At 50.2% G+C, this 21,654-nt stretch overlaps 1 protein-coding gene across 1 annotated transcript in view; it reads right to left on the reverse strand.

The window, feature by feature from the left end:
• Positions 1 to 21,106, reverse strand: part of LOC120916587 (uroplakin-2-like) — a 47,306-nt gene extending 26,200 nt beyond the window's left edge. The window contains exons 1-2 of the mRNA XM_040327640.1: positions 20,915 to 21,106; positions 17,604 to 17,762 (exon numbers count right to left, since the gene is read on the reverse strand). Coding sequence (XP_040183574.1) covers positions 17,604 to 17,762; positions 20,915 to 21,011 — 256 coding nt within the window. The 5' untranslated portion in view covers positions 21,012 to 21,106. The remainder of the gene's footprint in view (positions 1 to 17,603; positions 17,763 to 20,914) is intronic.
• Positions 21,107 to 21,654: the final 548 nt, after the last annotated feature.

The raw sequence follows: 21,654 nt of genomic DNA on the forward strand, positions 1-21,654 counted from the left end.
AACCAGGAACACTGCGTGGCACGCACGCCCCTGTAGGCCATAATGCCGGGGCGCCGTGATGTGGTCACCCTAAAGGTGGGTGCCACACTCTAAGAAAAAGACCCAGAACCAATGGCGTCTGCCTCATAAATACCCCTCTCAGCATGCACAACGAGGTCAAACCCTCCTGATTGGCTGCTAGGAAAGAGCACCCAAACCTTGACTCCACTGCTGCCACCTGCAGCACTGGGGTTGGAAGAACACCCCAGCGCAACAGAATAAGCCTACAGCACAGCCAAGCTGAGACAGAGACCCTGTTTTGCACATAATTTGGATCAGAGTTTAACTACACTCTGATCTCCCTCTTAATTTAACTAGCAGCGGTACCATAAAGTACCCAGGCGCTACATGTACATAGGACAACAATAAGCTGTACCCTCTATAAAGTTGGGCTTTATGGCAGAGTGGCCAGAAAAAAGCCATTACCTTCAGTAGAAAACAAAATGGCACATTTTGAGTTTGTGAAAGGTATGTGGGAGACTCCCAAAATGTATGGAGGAAGGTGCTCTGGTCTGATTAGACTAAAATTGAACTTTGGCCATCAAAGAAAATGCTATGTCTGGCGCAAACCCAACACATCACCCAAAAGAACACCCCATTCCCACAGTGAAACATGGTGGTGGCAGCATCATGCTGTGGGTTTTTTTTTCAGCCATCGGGACTGGGAAACTGGCCAGAGTTGAGGGCAAGATGGATGGTACTAAATACAGGGATATTCTTAAGCAAAATCTGTAGCACTCTGTGTGTGATTTGAGGCTAGTATGGGAGGTTCACCTTCCAGCAGGACAATGACCTCAAACACACTGCAAAAGCAACACTGAGTGGTTTAAAGGAGAAACATTTAAATGTGTTTAAATGGACCTAGTCAAAGCCCAGACCTCAATCCAATAGAAAATCTGTGGTCAGACTTGCTGTTCACAAGCGCAAAAAGAATCTGGTTAGCCCAGTGGCTTGCCATTTTGCTCTACATCACAATTAGAAGTTTGAAGGTCTTAAATTCTTTGCACTGGATCAATTCTTTGCACTGGACAGCATCCACGGGTGCTGAATTTCACAGAATTATTCTACAATACGAATGGATTTATAATTTAAGGGCTTGTAAATTAACAACTAGCACTTCATTATGGTCCTTGCTCCTATTAGTACAGCCCTTTTCAATACTGCTACTCCCCCCCCCCTCTTTTCTCTCAGGTCCGTTGGCTCCTGTCCAAGTCAAAGCATCACAGTCACTGCTGTTGCGATGACACTGACGCATTTCACTCAGGCGAGCATCTTTAGGGCAAGGGCAGAAACTTCTCTTGCTCTAAAGAATCTCACCTGAGTGAAATCCATCAGCGTGGAGTCATCACGGCAGTGACTGATGCTTTGACTCAGACCGAAGCCAACAGACCTGCCTTACTGCCCCAGTCATTAAGCCAGAATGACAGGAGTGTGGATGCAGTAATCGAGGTGCTTTAGAGGCTGATCCCGAAGCTGACCGATTGATCCCTTGGTGTTGTCGAGGACTGGTGAGGCCAACTAGAAAAAAAAAAAAATTATAATATCCGGTATTTTCTTGCACCTGTCTCCAGGAGTCTGCCTGTTGGCTCTGCACCATTCAAGCTGCTGCTTACCATATACCGAGCACACTGCTCTTTATGCGGATCTCTCCTTCTCTCAAAATGGGAGAGCAACCGCCCATCTTTGTCTAAATCGGTGAATAAAATTGGAAGCCCACTGACAGTGCTCTAACAGACAAGTGTTCAAAAAGAAAATAAAGTCCCGGTTGTCATCGTCTCTTTATTACTTTGATCTTTGGTATGGGAGTCATTTTGGGCCATTGCCTGCTATATGGAAAAAACATTCCTTTCCAAGTTGGTATAATTATCTATTTATCTATATCTATACACCGGTACATACACGCACTATCCCACTTTCAATATTGTCTGCTACACTGGTTGCATAACAAACTTTGCAGCATCTATGTTTTTTTTGTACTTTCAGATTTTAATGGTGTCCAAAACATGTCTGCTTTTAAACATATTGTTTTTCTATGTATGCATATTTTCTGGCATACAAAAAAAATCCCCCACATATCAGAGTCCTCCCTACTGGGAGACCTAGGAATACTTTACTTTCTCTACCTACTAGATACCACTTGTAGGGTCAACCTAATAGTCTCCAAGTTACCTCATGGCATACAGGAAAATTTGGACACCACTTGGATCAAGAAAGAAAAGTTTGCTTTCCTCCCTACTTCTGTAAATTAAATTGGAAGAATTGCATATATCAAGAATGATCCAAGTCTAACTCTCTGGGTTCACCTACTCTGGGGGCCTGTAAGCTTACTCATTCCACATACAGACTGCAGATTTCCAGTGTCTGTAAAAAGGGAGGCCCGGAGCAAAAAGACAGCAAGAATAGCAGAGGGCCGGGCATGACAGTGTGTCTAGTGACACAGGCAGGTTCAGGCATCGTGGATGGGGGAGGTGTGAGGAGCAGGATTGGTTGGGAGAGGGGTGTGGTGCTAGGTGGAGCAGTATTGGCTAAGAGTTGAGTGGGGGAGCCAGGAGAGCAGGATTGGGCACAAGAGGCAGGGGAGTGGCAATATAAAAGTGCGGGGCGGGGCCAGCGAGGTCAGTTGCAGCTTGGAGAGCACAGAGGAATCAGCTTTTCCTCCTGCTCCCGGAATCCAAGATGGCGGCCGTGGACCTCGTGCTGGCGCGTTTGCGTGCGGAAGCTGCGACTCGGGGTGCAGATTGGTTGGAGAGGAGAGCAGCGGAGTGGGTCTCTGAGCAGGCGAGCGGTTCGGGCGGCGGTGAGTTGACCCCACGCGGGCGGAGGTCGCGGCCTCCGGCCCGCTATTCGCCGGGGCCTTCAACAAGGGCTGGGAAGGGGGCGCGGAGCCCACCGGGGGGGCGGTCGGCCCCCCCGCCGAAGCGGGTGACTCGGAGCGAAGCGGAGGGGACCGAGCAGGACACACGCCGCCGACCTCCGTCGGTGGGCGGGGCCACGGGCCGTTTTGGTGCCGCTTCCTCGTCTGCGGGCGGTGGGGGGGGACGCCTTCTAACTCCACGGCGGGAACGGGGGCTGCAAAGGGCAAACAGAAGGCCTCAGATCCACCAGGCACGGCCGCGGGGCCCTCTTCACGTGGGGTCGGCGGTTCCGCTGGTGGGCGGGGCGCGGCGCAGAGAAAATCGGGCGGTGGAGATCGGAGGGGGGTCACAGAGACGGCGTCGGGTGGTCTGCCTGCTGCAACAACGCGGGGCAGAGGAGCAGTGAAGGGCCGGCTGGAACGGAGGGAAGACTCCGAGGCCTCCAGGTCACCTTCGCCTGGGGGTCTGTCGGCCGCACCGATCCCAGTCGGGGAGGACAGGTCGGGGGGCGAGGTATCGGATGACGAGGAGGAAGGAGATGAGCCGGAGCGTGAGCCAGCGGTGGAGGTCCGGTCTACGGCAGCGGGAGCATCTCCCGGCAGGCCTGGTAAGTCCACTACCTTACAGGTATCTTCTTTAACTGACGCATTATTTGATCTGTTGGGGGTGGGAAGGGGGGGGGTGTCTGCACCTCCGTCGCCGGGCGTCGCGCCTGCCGCCTCCGGGTCTGACGCCTTGTTGAATGAGCTGGTGGGGGGCCTCAGGGAGCTTTTGGGCCGGGTGGCTGCGGTACAGGGCCCTTCGCTGCAGGTGGCCCCGTGGGCACCTGTGGCTGCGGGCGTGACTGGGGGGGATGCTCTGGCCGGGGGGGGGGGTTGCGTCTCCGCAGCCCCCCCCGGTGGCCCCTGCAGCGGGTCAGGTGGTAACGGAGAAGACAAAGGCAGGGGGGGCCCCGGAGGTGGTGACTCGTTCCGATCTGGTACGTATTGCGGACGCGGCGAGGGGCGAGGTTTATATCTGCTATGAGTGTCCGTTGGGGGCCCATTTGAAACAAGAGGTCAAGGACAAAATTTACAAGAGCGAATATGTAGAGATCTTCTCCCTGTTGCCGTTGGAGAAATTCAACCTCGACAGGGTGAAGCCGGATGATTCTAAAAAAGAGGATGAGGAGAAGAGGCGTTATAGGCTGATTCCACGCACTTTCGTTAACTGGCTTCAGGCGTTCGCCATTATGGCTAGCGTCGTCGGCGAGAAAAACCCCGAGCATTGCTCGGCGTTGTTCGGGTACATGGATTCCATCGGGGAGGCGCACCGGGTGTACGGGGGGTCGGCTTGGCTCAGGTACGATGAGCAGTTCCGTCAGCGGCGGGCGGTTAGGCCCTCTCTTCGCTGGGATCAGAAGGACATCAGCCTCTGGATGCGGCTCATGGCGGCGGCTAAGGCCCCGGCGCAGTCTTTTCACGGGGGGGCCGGGGGTGCGACCTCCTCAGGACCGTCGGCCGGAAAAAAGTGGGGAGTTTGCTGGCAGTTCAATGAGAACGCCTGCAAATTCGGAGGATCGTGCAAATTCAAACACGAGTGCTCAGGGTGTGGGGGATCCCACCCCGCAGCCAAGTGTTTTAAAAAAGGTAAGCGGGCCGGTGACGCTGCTCAAAAAAGGGACGACTCCGGTGAGGGAGGAAAGGATGCGTCCTTTTCTAAATAGGTACCCGGATAGGGCGGCGGCGGAACTATTGTTCTCGGGGTTCAGGGACGGTTTCAAGATACCGTGTTCACTGGCGGTGGTGCCGCCGATGGCGCGGAATTTGAAATCGGCTCTCCTTCATCCGGGGGTGGTGGGGGAAAAGTTGGGCAAGGAAGTGGCACTAGGCCGGATGGGCGGGCCGTTTGCGGCCCCACCCTTGCCGGAGCTGGTGGTATCTCCGTTGGGGGTGGTGCCTAAGAAGGAACCGAACAAATTCCGTCTTATTCACCACCTGTCATTCCCGAAAGGGGGCTCGGTCAATGACTTTATCGATCCGGAAGCATGCACGGTGTCCTACACGTCATTTGATGCGGCGGTCCGGTGGGTGCGGCGGTACGGACGTGGGGCTCTCATGGCCAAGGCGGACATCGAATCCGCATTTCGGTTGTTGCCGGTGCATCCCGACTGTTTTAGGCTGTTGGGATGTTGCTGGCAGGGCCAGTATTATGTTGACCAGTGTCTACCCATGGGCTGCTCCATCTCCTGTGCGCTGTTTGAGACCTTCAGTTCCTTTTTGGAATGGGTGGTCAGGGATGTATCGGGCCTGGACTCGATCATTCACTATCTGGATGACTATCTTTGCGTGGGGCCGCCTTCCTCTGGTGTGTGTGCGACTCTACTGTCAACGTTGCAGCACATTGCGGGACGTTTTGGCGTGCCATTGGCGGCCGACAAGACGGAAGGCCCCACGACGGAGATTAGTTTCCTGGGTATAGTGATCGATTCGGAGGCAATGGAGTGTCGCCTTCCCAGGGATAAGCTCGAGGCCATGAAAACGGAAGTCAGGGCGTTTCAGGGCTTGCGTAAGGTGCAGCTTAGGGCCTTGCAGTCTCTGCTGGGCAAACTAAATTTCGCCTGTAGGATTATTCCCATGGGCAGAATATTTTGCCGACGGCTGTCGGTGGCTACGGCAGGGGCAAAGGCCCCCACTCATTTCATTCGCTTGTCTAAGGATCACCGGGAGGACTTGAAGGTATGGTATGAGTTCCTGACGTCCTACAACGGCAGGTCGATGTGGCAGTCCGGTCCGGTGAGTAATTTTGACGTGGAACTGGTGACGGATGCAGCAGGGTCTACAGGCTATGGGGCTTTCTTCAAGGGGCAGTGGAGCGCGGAACCTTGGCCTCAGTCTTGGGTGGAGGCAGGCTTTCTCCGGAACCTAGTGCTGCTGGAACTTTTTCCAGTTGTGTTGGCTATTGAGCTTTGGGGGGAGGCCTGCAGCAACCTTAAACTGAGGCTAAATTGTGACAACATGGGAGTGGTCCAGGTGGTGAACCGCATGTCCGCGTCATCACAACCGGTCATTCGGCTCATGCGGCAGTTAGTGTTGGAGGTGTTTACAACTGAACATTTTCATTTATGCCGTGCATATCCCGGGCGTGGAGAACACGCTGGCTGACTCCTTGTCTCGTTTTCAGTGGGACAAGTTCAGAGAGCTGGCCCCAGCCGCGGAGGCTGTCGGGGTTCCGTGCCCGGGCTGGATTTGGGAGCTGGCGCTGGAATAGCCGCCTCGTGGATAAAGCAGTCAGTTAGCTCTGCCACATGGTCGGCATACGTCAAGGTATGGAAGGAATGGTTGGAGTTGGGTGCCGAAGCTGGGGTCTCTAGCGGGGGGCCGGATGATCGTTTACAGGTAATTTACTTGGTAGCCAGGAACATGGAACGAAGGGTGTCCGTGTCCGCCATTGAGAAAAAATTGGCGGGTTTGGCGTTCTTTTTCAAGCTGGTGGGGGGGGTGGATTGGACTAAGGACTTCTGGGTGAAACAGGCTTTGAAAGGATACAGGAAAGGGCGCAAGGTGCAGGATAACAGGAGGCCGGTCTCTTTTTCCAATTTGGTAGGTATCAGGGAGGTCCTGGACGGGGTTTGTACTGGGCGCTATGAATGCCTACTATTCGCGGCGGCTTTTTCGCTGGCGTTCTACGGGGCGTTCCGCATCAGTGAATTGGTTAGCCCCTCTCGCCTGAGGGCCGGGGGGCTGATGAAGGAAGATGTGTGGATAGCGGAAGACAAGGTGGGTATTCGGCTGCGCCGATCAAAAACCGATCAGAGGGGCAGAGGGGTGGACGTGGTTCTCTTTTCCTTGCCGGGGGCCAGAGTGTGCCCAGTGGCAGCGGTCAAGGCCTTTTTGGAAGTCAGGCCAGAAGGGGGCGGGCCGTTTCTTAAGCACGAGGATGGGTCCTTTTTGTCCAAGTTCCAATTTGTGGCGGTTTTTCGCAGGTGCTTGCAAAGACTAGGCTTGGACGGTTCCGGGTTTTCGTCTCACTCTTTCCGAATCGGGGCGGCTACCGAAGCTGCCAGGTGCGGGATGAACGAGGCGGCAGTGCGGAAGATCGGGAGGTGGGAGTCTCGGAGGTTCCGTTTGTACGTTCGGCCACAGTTAGTGGTCGGTTAATGGGAGGGGGTGAGCTAACAGGTGGGGGGGGGGGGGGGTTTCGCATTATCAGGTGTTTTGGTTTCATTGGTGAGCAGTGTGGCTTGTTTGTTTCATTTCAGATGGAGGGACTGCACGCCTCGTCTGGATTGTTGGACATTCGTATGTTTGCTGGGGGGCAAGGAGGGCGGATGAGAAGCCGGACGGCAGGCAGCTGGGTATTTCCAGGAGGGAGGCGGTGTTGCGGTGGCTGGGGATACCGGGAATGATGTGGGGTAGGGTGCTCCCGGAGGTCGAGAGGTACGCCCGACTAGACAGGCCCCCTGATGTGCTGGTGATACACGCAGGGGGGAATGATTTTGGGGTCCGTAAAATCAGGGCTCTGATCACGGACATCAAAGCAGACATGGAGCGGCTGCGAGCGGCCTTTCCGGGGACAGTGCTGGTGTGGTCGGACATTGTTGCCCGCACACAATGGCGCAAGGCTCGGTCCGTGACCAAGCTCAATAGAGCCAGGACGCGGGTTAATCGGGTGGTAGGAAAATTTGTGGCACGCCTTGGGGGGCTGGTGGTACGCCATCAGGAACTGGAGACCAACGTGGGCATGTATCTGAGGAGGGACGGGGTTCATCTGACGGATGTGGGGATCGCTCTTTGGTCTATGGGGATTCAAGAAGGGATTCAGAGAGCGCTGAGGGTGTGTGGGGGCCCTTAAAGGTGGAGGTGTCATCCTTTCGGGCTGTGGCGGTTATTTCTGTTGGTCTTTTATGGTGGCAGTAGAAAACGTGTGAAAACGGGGGTGTGGGGCTCATCAGTATATGGGCCCCTTAGGTATTCCAGCGAAAGGTTAGTTGGAATATGGTAATGTTTGCACTGCGGGCTGGGGTTGTCTCCGAGCGCACTACACGGACTGGAGGCCTAAGTTTAATGTTTGCTCGCAGTGCATTGTTCATACTGTTATATAGTGTAAAATGTGGAGACCGGGGGGCTGCCAGAAAAGACCAACAGAGTGGGGTTATTGTATGTGATTGATGTGTTGGATATTTATGTTTCATTTAATTTTGGAGTTTTGGATATCGATTATGTTTTAATAAAATAGGCTGTTGTGGCCAGTTTACTCCAAAGCAAAGGTGTGGTCTCTTTACTATATAGTTAAGTGGGGGACAATTAAGGGGTGGAGTATCATGGGGTCTCAACGGTCTAGGTATTGGGTCACATCTGGGCTACACTAGTCAAGGACAGACATTCTACCTGAACAACACTCCAGTCCCTGAAAAAAATGATTAGGAAAAAAAAAAAAAAAAAAAAAAAAAAACACACACTAGAGTCTCATACCGCTTATGAAGTGTATTGGCTTCAGAGAAACTCTTGCAAGAAAACAAAAGAGCTTTTAAAGGAATTCAGGTTTGCTTCAAATGCTGTGCTTCCACAGAACGCTATGCTAAAGACTAAGGCAACTATCAAGTGCATAGAATATGACAGCGATTAACACTAGGGATGGGTCGAAGAGACCCCCGTTCGGTCCACACCCAAACGTTCAACCACCGCAAAAGTTTGGACCCGAATAACGAACCCCATTATGTCAATGGGACCCGAACGTCAATTATCAAAAGTGCCCATTTTGAAGGCTTAAATGCAAGTAATTGGGCATACAATGGTTATAGGGGTCCGAGTCCTGCCCTGGGGAACATGTAGCAATAAAAATAAAAAATAAAGAAGTTTGTGAAAAATATTTTTAAATGAGCAGTGATTTTTAGATTTTTAAAGTGAAAGCCTGAAAAGAAAAAAAAAATAAACAAAATTAAAACATTTTAATATAATGCCTGGGGAGTCCCCTTAGTCTAACTGTAAAGTGGCAGATCTGTACCATGTCTAGAATCTGCTGCAGCAAGAATTGAATTTATAAAGCAAAAAAAAAAAAAAAAAAAAAAAAAATTTACCTCCAAGCTGCCTTTATTTTGCTCAGCAACAGCTGGAGAGCCAGTGTGTATGATGAGGCCACAGTGTAGTGCACTGGGAACAAGATTAGAGATTTTTTGGATACATTCTGGTGTCACTTTGACTTTGGATAGAAGTAACGGTTGCGTTAAAATTGGTCTTTGGGTGTCGTGGCACCTTCCCACCATAACCCTATAGAGGTACTCTTGATGAAAGCAAGAATTTGCCTTGCTGTAAAAAATTTCAATGATATGCACCTGTCAAACAGGTGCTGAAAAAAATTCTGAAATGATTGAACATCCTCAAAGCTAGGCAGCCTCGAAGTCCTGCAGAGATTCCACATCCCAAAACGTCTTAATCAGTGACAGTAGCATCAGGAGCTTCATAGCTGGTAATAAAGGACCGATTCATTTTTATAAAAGTCAAACGGTCCATGGAGTCTGGACACGTTCTATGATCAATAACGAAACCTCCTGCAGCACTGAATGCCCATTCTGAAAGCACACTGGATGCAGGGCAGCCCAACTCAATAGCATACTGGGAAAGATCTGGCCAGTGGTCTATTCTCATGACCCAGTAAGCCAGTGGATCGTCAGCTGTCACTTAGGATGACAGCATCTGGAACTTCCTCCTCCCAAAGGTCCTGGGGTTGGAAAGCCATTGCTTACAGATTGTTGCATGTCTTCTTCAAAGCCTATGAAAGTGCCAGAATCCTCCTCCTCATCCTCCCCTCTCTCCTGTGTGTTCTGCAACATAGGAATAATGGGGTCTGGATAAAGTGGGCCTCGAGTGGTAAAGGAAGTCCTCCTCTTCCTCCTGCTGCTCTGCCTCCAGTGCCCTGTCCATAATGCCACACCGAGTCTGGTCCAGCAGGAACACAACAGGGATTGTGTCACTGATGCATGTACCGTCACCATCCTTGTGGCCTCCTCAAATGGTGACAATACAGTGCATGCATCCTTAATGATCAGCCATTGGCGTGGAGGGGGGGGGTAGAAAAAGCAGAGGCGGCCTGAGCCTGTCATTGTGCCGTACTGACACAAGTACTCATCAACGGTCCTCTGCTGCATGTATAGCCACTGCAGCATTCCCAAAGTTAAGTTCCACTTGGTGGGCATGTCACAAATCAGGCGGTTTACGGGCAGGTGGAATTCCCGCTGAATTTCAGCCAACCAAGCACTGGCATTGTATGACCGCCTGAAATGGCTACAGACTCTTCTGGCCTGCTTTAGTACATCTTGCAACCCAGGGTACGTACTTGGGAAACACTGCACCACCAAATTGAGGACATGTGCCAGGCATGGGGGCAGAATGCACCAGGCTGAAAGGCAGAAGTTGGAGAGCCAACAGCTTTGACAAGCTTGCATTCAGGTGCTGGGCATGCGAGTGGCAGGGACTGTATTTTTTTTCCGCTGCAGAAGATGGGGCAGAGAAATTTTCTGGCTACAGTCTACAGCTGGAAGATGAGCTGCTAGGACCTGGGACACCCTGCGCTATACCATCATCCCTGTCAGTGGAGGCTGCTGAAAGGTAATGACTCAGTTTCGCAGGGGCAGACTGAAGTAGGTAAGGAGGAGGCGAAGGGAAAGATTAGGTGCTCTTGCCAACAGGCTGAGTGCTTGGACATTAAATGCCTTGTTAGGCATGTGGTACCCAAATGGTTGGTGTTTTTGCCACGTTTGATGTGCCTGTGACACAGTTTGCAGATAGCAACAGTGCGATCTGCTGCAGATGTGCTAAAAGAGGCCCAGACAGCTGTGGGGGAGTGTGCCAGGAGATAACAGCTATAGAATGGGATGGAATAGGGTGGCTGCTCTCTACAGGTCTACGTCCTTGGGGTTGTGCCACCTCACCTTCAGTTTCCTCTTCTGCTCTGGCACCCAAGTCGCATCAGTGACCTCATCATCATTACCACTGGAGACAACTTGGCAATACGCTGTGGCTTGGGGAACATGTCTACCAGTGTTCCTCCCCCTCTCTAGGCCCCTTTTTCCGGTCACCCTTAACCTCAGAACCAGCAACTGAATCCAGTAATGGCTGGGCATCATCAAAGAGCAAGTAGCTACAGTGACAAGGGAACATCTGCTTCACCTTGCTGTACTCCCAGACATTGGGAGGGGGAGGGGGCAGGGCTTATAAGCAAATGTAAAGGAGAAGTTGAAATCTGTACATAGATGCACTTTAATCAATGTAAAGAGGTGTCTGGTGCCCTTTAATTTGAGTACTCACACTACACAGATGCTATCTGAACTGTCCCTACTCAAGCTATACACGAATGTCAAGATTACTGAAACGGTCTCACTACACTACAGTAAAACTATCTGAGCTTTCCCTACTCTAGCTGCACACTATGCAAAGCTGAATGATGATCACTACACTCACACTATCCCTAGACTGACACTAAACCAATATTCTACACTGACAATTGAAGCAAAATAGCACACCAACTAATAGCACTGAATAGTCCTCTTCCATCTCTCTCCACAGAAAAAAAAATGGCTGCCATTGAAAGAATACTTTTATAGTGTGCGGTGGGAATGAGCCATGATTGGATAAAGTCATGATGACCGTGTCCAATCATGACTCCGACAGTGCTCTGTGCCCTGATTGGCTGAAGCTTTCTCTGCTTCAGTGAATTAGGGCTTACAGTGCACTGTTCGGGGACCGACCACCATGCATTGCGGCACTGGTGGCGGCTGGGTGGGTGAACGAATGGTCGAATAACCCAAAAGTTCAGCGGTTTCCTGAACGACCAAAGTTCGGCCCATCCCCAGGGCCGCTGATAGAAATCATGGGGCCCCCTACATGGACCCCCCCCCCTTATGGCCCATAACACATGTGCTACCTGCAGACAGCGCCACCCATGCCGCCAATGCCATAATGTATAGATGCTGCTGCAGTAGTAGATCTTTTTTTACATTAATTAGTTATCTGTTCAGATTGCCCGGGCCCCCCTGCTGGCTGGGCCCGGTACAGCGGAGCCAGTTGTACTGGCCTATCAGCGGCCCTGCCCATCCCTAATGATCACATGCAAGCGTTTCATTTATTTCAAGACAGTCTCACTCTCTATAGTTAATCTTCTCAATTATCAGGTCTCAGATAACATGTCTCTTGCAAGATCAAAGCTTTTTGACCAGTTAAAACAGAAGATGCCTTACCACTCACTCAGGGTGTCAGGACCTGGGCTTGAACCTGGGACCTCTTCTGTGTCTGGCATTGTCTCTTCCCACTGAGCTATCTGGGATGCTGGACAGTTCCCTGCCTGATCCATTAGACTACTCTGCTTGGTGTCTTGCTTGCAGCTGAACCTTGAACTCTTTGCTCCTCCCACAGACTTCCTATAGAAGCCTTGTCACAGCACTTCCTCTTTGCCAGGTTATTGTGCCTTCCCAGTCAGGGCCTTGCCATTTGTCTGCTCTGCTGCCATTTGTACAGGGCCGATCCTAGGGTCACAGACGCCTGGGTGCAGAAATATTTCTGGCTCCCCCACATGGGCGTGGTCATCTTACAAACTCCTCCCCTTTACACATTTCTATGGCAACTACTCAAACACAGAGATGCTCCCCTAAGAAGTCTTCGTTACTCTGGGATGCTCCTATAATCTTTTAACAATAAAGAAAATACAGGAAGAGCGTACACTAATGAGACCTGGAGGGGAGTCTCTCTGATGCACACAGAAAGGGCTTCTGTTAGAAAGAGCCCCCAGACATGATATAGAAGATGTTCAGAGACTGCAGACATACTACAGGAGATGATCAGAGACTGTCAATAAAATACAGGAGACATCAGAGAGTGCAGATATAATACAGGAGATGGTCAGAGACTGCAGACATAGCACATGAGATGGTCAGAGACTGCAGACATACTACAGGAGATAATGGCTGATCAGCCCTCTCACCTGACCCAGCGATACAGCAACAACAGTTCCTCTGATCAGGAGTCAGCTCACTCTGAATTGCCTGTGACGACTCTGCTGGGTAGAGCTCAGAGCTGTATTCTGGCAATGACTCCATTCCTTTCTCCACCAGGGATGGCACCAGGCTGTGTTGCTTTCCCTCTGGTGGCGCAGGGCAGCGGGGTTCTCTCTCTGATGGTGTTCTCTAAGCACTGTACTCTCCCTCTGGAGTCCTGGTGTTACAGTGGGGCTGCTGTGGCGTCACTAGCGTTGGTGTCACCCCCCTCCGCCAACTATAGTTGCATCTCAGTACAGACCCCCCTCCGTCAGTGCAGACTCCCCACTAAGTATAAACCCCTCCAGTACAGACCCCCCTCCATTAGTACAGACCCCCCTCAGGACAAACCGCCCCCTCCATTAGTACTTGCCCCCCAGGAAAAAAACACCTCCCTCCATTAGTACAGACCCCAGGACAAGCAACCCCTCCATTAGCACATACCCTCCTCAGGACAAACCACCCCCCTCCATTAGTAGAAACCCCCCAGGAAAACCACCCCCCTCCAAAAGTACAGACCCCCTCACAAACCACTCACCCATTAGTACAGAACCCCCCTCAGGACAAACCTCCCTCCCCCATTAGTACAGACCACCCCAGGACAAACCACGCCCTTCATTAGTACAGACCCCCCCTCATTAGTACAGACCCCCTCAAGACAAACCACCCCCCTCCATTGGTAGAGACCCCCGAACAAACCACCACCTCCTTTTGTACAGACCCCCCTCAGGACAAACCACCCCCCCTCCATTAGTAAAGACCCCGAGGACAAACCACCCCCCTCTATTAGTACAGACCCCCCCTCAGGACAAACCATCCCCCCCTCCATTAGTACAGACCCCCCTCAGGACAAACCATCCCCCCCTCCATTAGTACAGACCCCCCTCAGGACAAACCATCCCCCCCTCCATTAGTACAGACCCCCCTCAGGACAAACCATCCCCCCCTCCATTAGTACAGACCCCCCCTCAGGACAAACCATCCCCCCCTCCATTAGTACAGACCCCCAGGACAAACACCCCACTCCATTAGTACAGACCCCCCAGGAAAAACCACCCACCCATTAGTACAGACCACCCCCCTCAGGACAAACCTCCTGCCTCCATTAGTAGAGACCCCCCAGACAACCCACCCCCCTCCATTAGTACAGCCCCCCCGGACAAACCACCCACCCATTAGTACAGACCCCCCTCAGGACAAACCTCCCGCATCCATTAGTACAGACCCTCCAGGACAAACCACCGCTCCATTAGTACAGACCCCCCATAAACCACCCCCCCATTAATACAGACCCCCCTCACGACAAACCACCCCCCCCTCCATTAGTAGAGACCCCCTTCCAATAGTACAGACCCCCCCCCCTCCATTTGTACAAACCCTATTCTATTCATTCCTATTTGTACATGCGCCCCAGACAAACCACCCCCCCTCCATTAGTACAGACCCCCCCCCCCCACAATCCACCCCCCATTAATACAGACCCCCTCAGGACAAACCACCCCCCCTCCATTAGTAGAGACCCCCTTCCATTAGTACAGACCCCCCAGGACAAACCGTCCGCCCCCTATTTGTACAGACCCCCAGACAAACCACCCCCTCTCCATTAGCACAGACCCCCCCACAATCCACCCCCATTAATACAGAGCCCCCCTCTCCATCAGTACAGACCCCCCATAAACCACCCCCTTCCAATAGTACAGACCCCCCCCCTCCATTTGTACAAACCCTATTCTATTCATTCCTATTTGTACAGGCGCCCCAGACAAACCACCCCCCCCCACCTCCATTAGTACAGACCCCCCCCCCCACAATCCACCCCCCATTAATACAGAGCCCCCTCTCCATCAATAGAGACACCCCCCCATAAACCACCCCCTTCCAATAGTACAGACCCCCCCTCCATTAATACAGATTCCCCCTCAGGACAAACCCCACCCGGGCAGCACCTGTAGAGGAGAGCACATTGTGCAGCTGCGCCGCCCGGGTGGAGAAGATCGTGACAGCGAGGAGGAATAGCAGAAATGACGTGCACTGCATGGACCGCCCCACCCCCCAACCACGTCACTGCATGCCTCTCTTTCCGAACAGAGATAGCCGCTCCGCCTCGGCGCCTCAGATCTGACAGGAGGATGGTCGGACGGACTTCAGGTAATACAGCGCGGCGGTCACCGGCGGAGAGAGCGGCCTCGCCGCGGCGTCGGACACCAACAACGGAGGAGGAAGGAGGGGGGAGCACCCTGGCTCTTGAGTGCCCCCACCTCTGTGGCGCCTGGGTGAACTGCACCCTGCGCACCCGCCACAGATCGGCCCTGCATTTGACCCTCGGCCCGCTTCTTTGACTACTCTTCTGCCTGATCCCAACCTGCAGCCACTCCTGATTAATCCCTTGGCTTGTTTACTGACCACCAGGGATTTTTTTCAGGGGGAACTCAGTTCCACCACCTCTGGCTCAGACCCTTTGGTGCCTGCTCACCACAATCACTTGTAAACACAGAAGTCTGGTTTCTGTGTTTACAAGTGACAGCTCAGCACTCTGTGTGTAAGCCCATGAACTCTGCAGTCTTTATGTAATGCAATCCTGGTATTTAATGCCCCTTTAAGACCCTTGTACTGTTTTTGAAATCAGAACGGGGTTGTGGTTGAGTTCCTGCACCTATTTTCTAAGAAAAAAAGCTCTGCTGACCACGCTGCTGTTTCATCCTTGTCTGCTTATCTGCTACTGTACCCCGGCTTGCTCACACCCTGGTGGGGCAAACCTAAGCACCGCGACCTGGTACTAGCTCGCAGCTAAATCCATCTCCACCATCAGGAGCTCTGGTGAAACACCAGCTAGTACTTAGATTCCGCACCTCAGGGGAGCCTGTGTCATCTGCCAGAAGTGACTGCCTGTATACCTGTCCTACCACTGCTATTGCAATTGGCCTTCAAGCCTGACACCTGATTGTGACACAGGGTATCCATCCTTGAATTACAGAAATTTCAGGCAGGAGAGCCACTGGTTTTGTAGTGAATGGAAGTGTTAAAATTCCCTTGCCCACTCATCAAGTGCAACCAGATTCCAACCAAACGAGAGAAGATCCTACTACTGCCTCTTGCCACTCAAAATGGATATGCTGACCACATAGCAGCTCTTGACAGAAATGCAGATATTCTGGGTCTTGGCAGACACATGCCAAGCGTACACAAAGTTCACCAAAAATAAATGCAATCAATTAATGAGGCACATGATGCACCTAGCCTGGGTCATCACATGTCTATTTGGGAAAAGTCAGGAGGTCTTCCAGCATTTGTGCTTTAACCACTTCAGCCCCAGGAAGGTTTTACCCCCTTCCTGTCCAGAGCAGAGCACTTTTTACAATTTCGCACTGTGTCGCTTTAACTGGCAATTGCGCAGTCATGCAATGCTGTACCCAAACAGAATTTGCGTCCCCCCCCCCCCTGTGCAGGCCCAAAACTAACCAGCAGCTCCTACGGTAAGGTGACCAGATTTTTTTAAATGAAATCTGGGGACATATTTTTGTTTAAAGTGGAGGTTCACCCTATAAAAAATTTCTAACACTGCATCCAGCCCAGTCCTGCATATAAAATGACACTGACCTTTTTTTTTTCTTTGCCGTAGATATCGTTTAGCCGTGGAATTCACCGCGGCTTCCGGGTAGGGAATCCCGCGGGAGTGGGCGTTCCTATTGTCATGCCAATTGATTGACATGCTAAACGACGGCGCACACAGCGCGTCACGACTTCCCGAAGGAAGCTCGGGTCGGCTCTATTCGGCGCCTGCTCACCGGCGCCGAATAGAGCCGAGCCGACCTTCTTTCGGGAAGTCGTGACGCGCTGTGTGCGCCGTCATTTAGCATGTCAATCAATTGGCATGACAATAGGAACGCCCACTCCCGCAGGATTCCCTACCCAAAAGCCGCCGTGAATTCCACGGCTAAACGCTATCTACGGCAAAGAAAAAAAAAAAAGGTCAGTGTCATTTTATATGCAGGACTGGGCTGGATGCAGTGTTAGAAATTTTTTATAGGGTGAACCTCCACTTTAACTAGTAATTGCGGCAATCAGTGACTCTCTGCCCGTCACCGCAACACCGCCCGCCTCACAGCCTGTCAAGTCTTACGCTCCGGTTCCCGGGTACTACTGGGTGGGGAGCGGAGGAAGATCACTCTGACAGGGAAGGCAAGGAGATAAGCAGGCAGGCGGCTGGCTGGGACTTGAGCCAAAGCAGAAGAACATGCGAACGGAGCTGGATGGGCATGCACCAGAAACTGAAGAAATATTCACTCTGCCCAGCACATGATCATCAGAAAGGGGCACAGATAATAGAAAAAATACATCCCCCTAAGCTAGTAGGAGTGGCTATTTTTCAGAATTGTATTTTTTTTTATTCTGCACTGACTGTCTTTGAAATTGCCCCAGTCCCTGTTCAAATCCGATCCGGGGACAGGCTTGGCCCGGGGACAATGTCCCCAATCCGGGGACTGTCCCCTGAAAATGGGGATGTCTGGTCACCCTATCCTACGGGGGTAGTGCTACACTTGGTTTCGCTACACCTCTTTTGGTCACAAAAGAGGCCATTTGCATTGCACGTAGCAACAGCTTGGTTTTATTTTTATGAAGCTACAGTGTAATGGCCTTGGACAGACACCATTTCATTTTTACATGCAAACTTAAAGCCAAAAACAAAATCTAAAATTATTTACCTGGAACCTGAACTTCAGCCTGTATTAAGGAAGTGTCCCTTGTGGCCACAGATGGATCTATAGTTTGCATCATCCATTGCTCATACAGGCATGAGGCTGGTTGCAACCAGATGACACCGGATAAAATCCTGTCCTCAGAAAACAGGGAGATTACGAATTCTAAAGAAATAGATACTTTGAGTTACACACAAAAAACATGGAATAAGTTTAAAGTATCATTGTACTTTCAGTAAAAATTACATATTGTAATTGTGCCAACAAAAACGGTGCTACCTAGCCTGCTATGCACTGGAGAGAAGAGATTTCTGACTAGACGTGTCAGAACTCTCTCCTCATATTTTTTAATTAGTAGCAGCTTGTATGCGTTTCTGACCCCAGGTCAGAGGGCTGGTATTCTTACATTATCGTTGATAAATTTGAGAATATTTTGCCTTTATACTTTGTCCTCCCCCCATTAATAACTGGGTTTCTCTTTTTAACACAAGAGACATTTGGTGAGCAGAAGTGAGGTTTATTCTCGTGGTTACATACCAATATAGGCTGTGATTAAACACACAAATGCAGACTTTGCATTATCCCCATGAAGCTTACTGAAGGTTTGTGTAACAACCACCAGGAAATTTAAAACAAGGGGCAAGGATTTTGCTGATGATATGGGTGCAACAATACAAGCATTGCTTGTGTTCAGTTTATACCTAGCAATACTTCAAGTAAAAATCAGCAGGAAATTACCATTTTGTGTAACCACCAGCCGCTGTCATACTGCAGCATGTTTGCTCTATAGCGCGAATCGCCATAGCTGTACGTCGGTTTGTGCAATAGATACAGTGGGCGCACACGCCCGTGGCACCGGAGAGAGGGAGAGAGGGAGAGAGGGAGAGAGGGAGAGAGGGAGAGAGAGGGAGAGAGAGGGAGAGAGAGGGAGAGAGAGGGAGAGAGAGAGAGGGAGAGAGAGGGAGAGAGAGGGAGAGAGAGGGAGAGAGAGGGAGAGAGAGGGAGAGAGAGGGAGAGAGAGGGAGAGAGAGGGAGAGAGAGGGAGAGAGAGGGAGAGAGAGGGGGAGAGAGGGGGAGAGGGGGGGAGAGAGGGGGAGAGGGAGAGAGGGAGAGAGAGAGAGAGAGAGAGAATCAGGAACAATGATCTCTCTCCTTCTCCAGTCAGTACACTCCCCCCTACTGTTAGAAACACCTCCCAGAGAACACATTTAACCCCTAGCGTTACCTTTTTCCTGCCAGTGTCATTTATACAGTAATCAGTGCATTTTATAGCACAGATTGCTGTATAAATGTCCTTGGTCCCCAAAAAAGTGTCCAATCTGTCTGCCGCATTGTCGAAGTCCCGCTATAATGAAAAAAAACCCACCAATACTAGTAACAAAATAAATAAAAGGCCATAAATCTATTCGCTATTTTGTAGACGCTATAAAAAAAAAAATTAAAAAAAATTTAAACCGCAGAGGTGATCGAATACCACAAGAAAGCTCTATTTGTGACAAAAAAAAACAAAAAAAAATAAACAAAAACATACATTTGTGTACAATGTCGCACAATTGTCAGTTAAAGCGACGCAGTGCCGTATCGCAAAAAATGGCCTGGTCACTATGGGGGTAAATCCTGGTTCCCTACTGTGCATGCGCGAGCAGTGCTGCGCGGTCTGAGTGGTCCCTGCTGGCTTCTGGGACCTGTGTGTCTCCCAGACTCCAGCGGGGAGGACGGAGAACGGAGGAGGGGCCAGATATGGCCTAGATCGCTGCAGATCCTGCGGCAATCATTCGCTGGAAGTGGGAGCAAATACCTGCAATCGTGTCACAATGAGGAAGATGGGGGGGGGGGAAATTATATAAAAAAAAAAAAATTATTTATTTTAATAATAAACCCTGCAACACAAAAAGGTATAATGAGCTAGTATGCACAGCATACTAGCTCATTATGAATTACATTGAAGCCCCCGCAGCAGTCCTCATATCCCCCCTCCAGCCGGAGACTTCTCTCCCGGGAATTACTTCCGGGTATCGCAGGCTCTGGCACTGCGATTGGCCAGAGCCGCGATGATGTCACTCCTGTGCACGCGAGCCGCTGGTAACCGCACACTCACTGAAGCAATGGCACGTACGTTCATTTGCTTCAGTTCGCATGTGCCTATGGCACATGCAGGGGATATCGCCTAAACCATCCAGGTCTTGGAGAAACTATCCAGGGTAGCTATAGGTAAGCCTTACCTGTAGCAAAAAGTGTGTTATAAGGGTTTACAACCACTTTAGCCCCCCAAACAATAAGTGCCCTTTAATATTTTACCACTTTAAAAATGTTCCCTATACCTCGTCCTCCAACCCCAAACCCTTAAGCCCTGTACACACGATCGGATATCTGATGGAATCTAATCCAATGGATTTTTTTGTCGGATATCCGATGAAGCCGACTTTCATCAGTCTTGTCTACACACCATCAGTCAAAAATCCGATCGTGTCCAAATGCGGTGGCGTACAACACTACGACGAGCTGGAAAAAAAAAAGTTCCAAGCATGCGTCGACTTGATTCTGAGCATGCATGAATTTTTGACCGATGGAGTTCCATACAGACGATCGTATTTTTCTATCGTTTTTTTTTTATCCAAAAGGAAAAAATGCAACACATGTTCTATTTTTTTTTACACCGATGGAAATAAAACCGATGGGGCCCACACACGATCGGTTTGTCAGATGAAAACAGTCCATCAGTCGGTTTTCAGCAGACAAACCGATCGTGTGTACAGGGCTTAAGGCTATGTTTTCAGGGGCGGAAAAATTTGTTGCGTTTTGGAGGTGGCTGAACATCACCTCTATATGCAGCAACATGCTATGCTATGGCCCCATACAAAACAGGTAAATTAGCTGCATCCAGGCTGTTTGCAACAAGAAATGTTAACAATGAAAACACAGTTTGAGTCTAGGGATGGTTGAATTTGCATGCAACCACCCAGATGACTGGTTACATGCGAACAGTGGTGGTGGCAGCCATTTATTTGTGCAGAGAGGAAAATCTGACAACTGTTGTTTGTCGCATACCTGGTGTGTGCGGGTGGCGTTTAGAACCACTGGCAAGACTTTACAGATTCTCATTGGCGGCTGGTGTGTGAATGTAGCCCAAACCTTCACAGAAAGCCTTTGCATCAATCACATGCAAGGTCTCACATCAGTAACATGCAGCTTCATGTTCACATAGGATATTCAATAATAACAAAAATAAAAAACTGCAAGCCCATGAATGGACCATTAGAAATGCTTCCATGTCTAACACCAAATTTACAAGACAGACCAATGAAAAAATGACTTACTGTCCAAAAGAAGAGGCTGAATCTTAGGCTGGGGCATGGGCTGACATTTGACACATGAAATGAGGAGCAAACCGATCCAATATAACTGCCATGCCATTTCTTCAGGAGAGCAGCTCAAACAGGCACATCTCCACGGGGCTTGCTTCAATTTATTAATTGAAAACTATAGTCGTTAGGAAGAAACACTGCTAAGTGAGTAGGTCTGCACCACATGCAAAGCTCGTTACACAATGTGAAGTTCATTAAGAATATGCATTTGACTCCAACAAAATGGCCTCCGCTGTGCAGATAATGTGTGTATAGAGTTTGTTCTCTTGGATTAAAACCACCTTTAATAACACACCTGAGTGACTGCAATGAGTTATATAGATCTCTAAATAAAAACATTTTAATATAAAAAAAATAATAATAACAGTTATAGAAAACAGGTAATTTTCTTTTTAGCCAAGGTGAACATTAATTCTAGACACTATAGGGAAATTAATAAAAAGTGCCTGAGGTTAGGATCTGGCACCACTGCCAAAACACCCAGTAGCCTGTAAGTTGGATTCACACCATTTCATGCATGTTTAATATTAAACATGTACTTTTATGTACTGCCATTTTTATCAATAGGCCCTATAAAATGGACATCAATGCATTGCTCAAATGTTGATTAGCGCTGAATAAAACAATGACTAACCTATGAACATATACTGAAGTGCTCTAAAAATGTGCAGTAAAGTTGTCAATTAGCAGCA

Source organism: Rana temporaria, chromosome 10 (assembly GCF_905171775.1).
Source record: "Rana temporaria chromosome 10, aRanTem1.1, whole genome shotgun sequence".
Taxonomy (NCBI): Eukaryota; Metazoa; Chordata; class Amphibia; order Anura; family Ranidae; genus Rana; species Rana temporaria.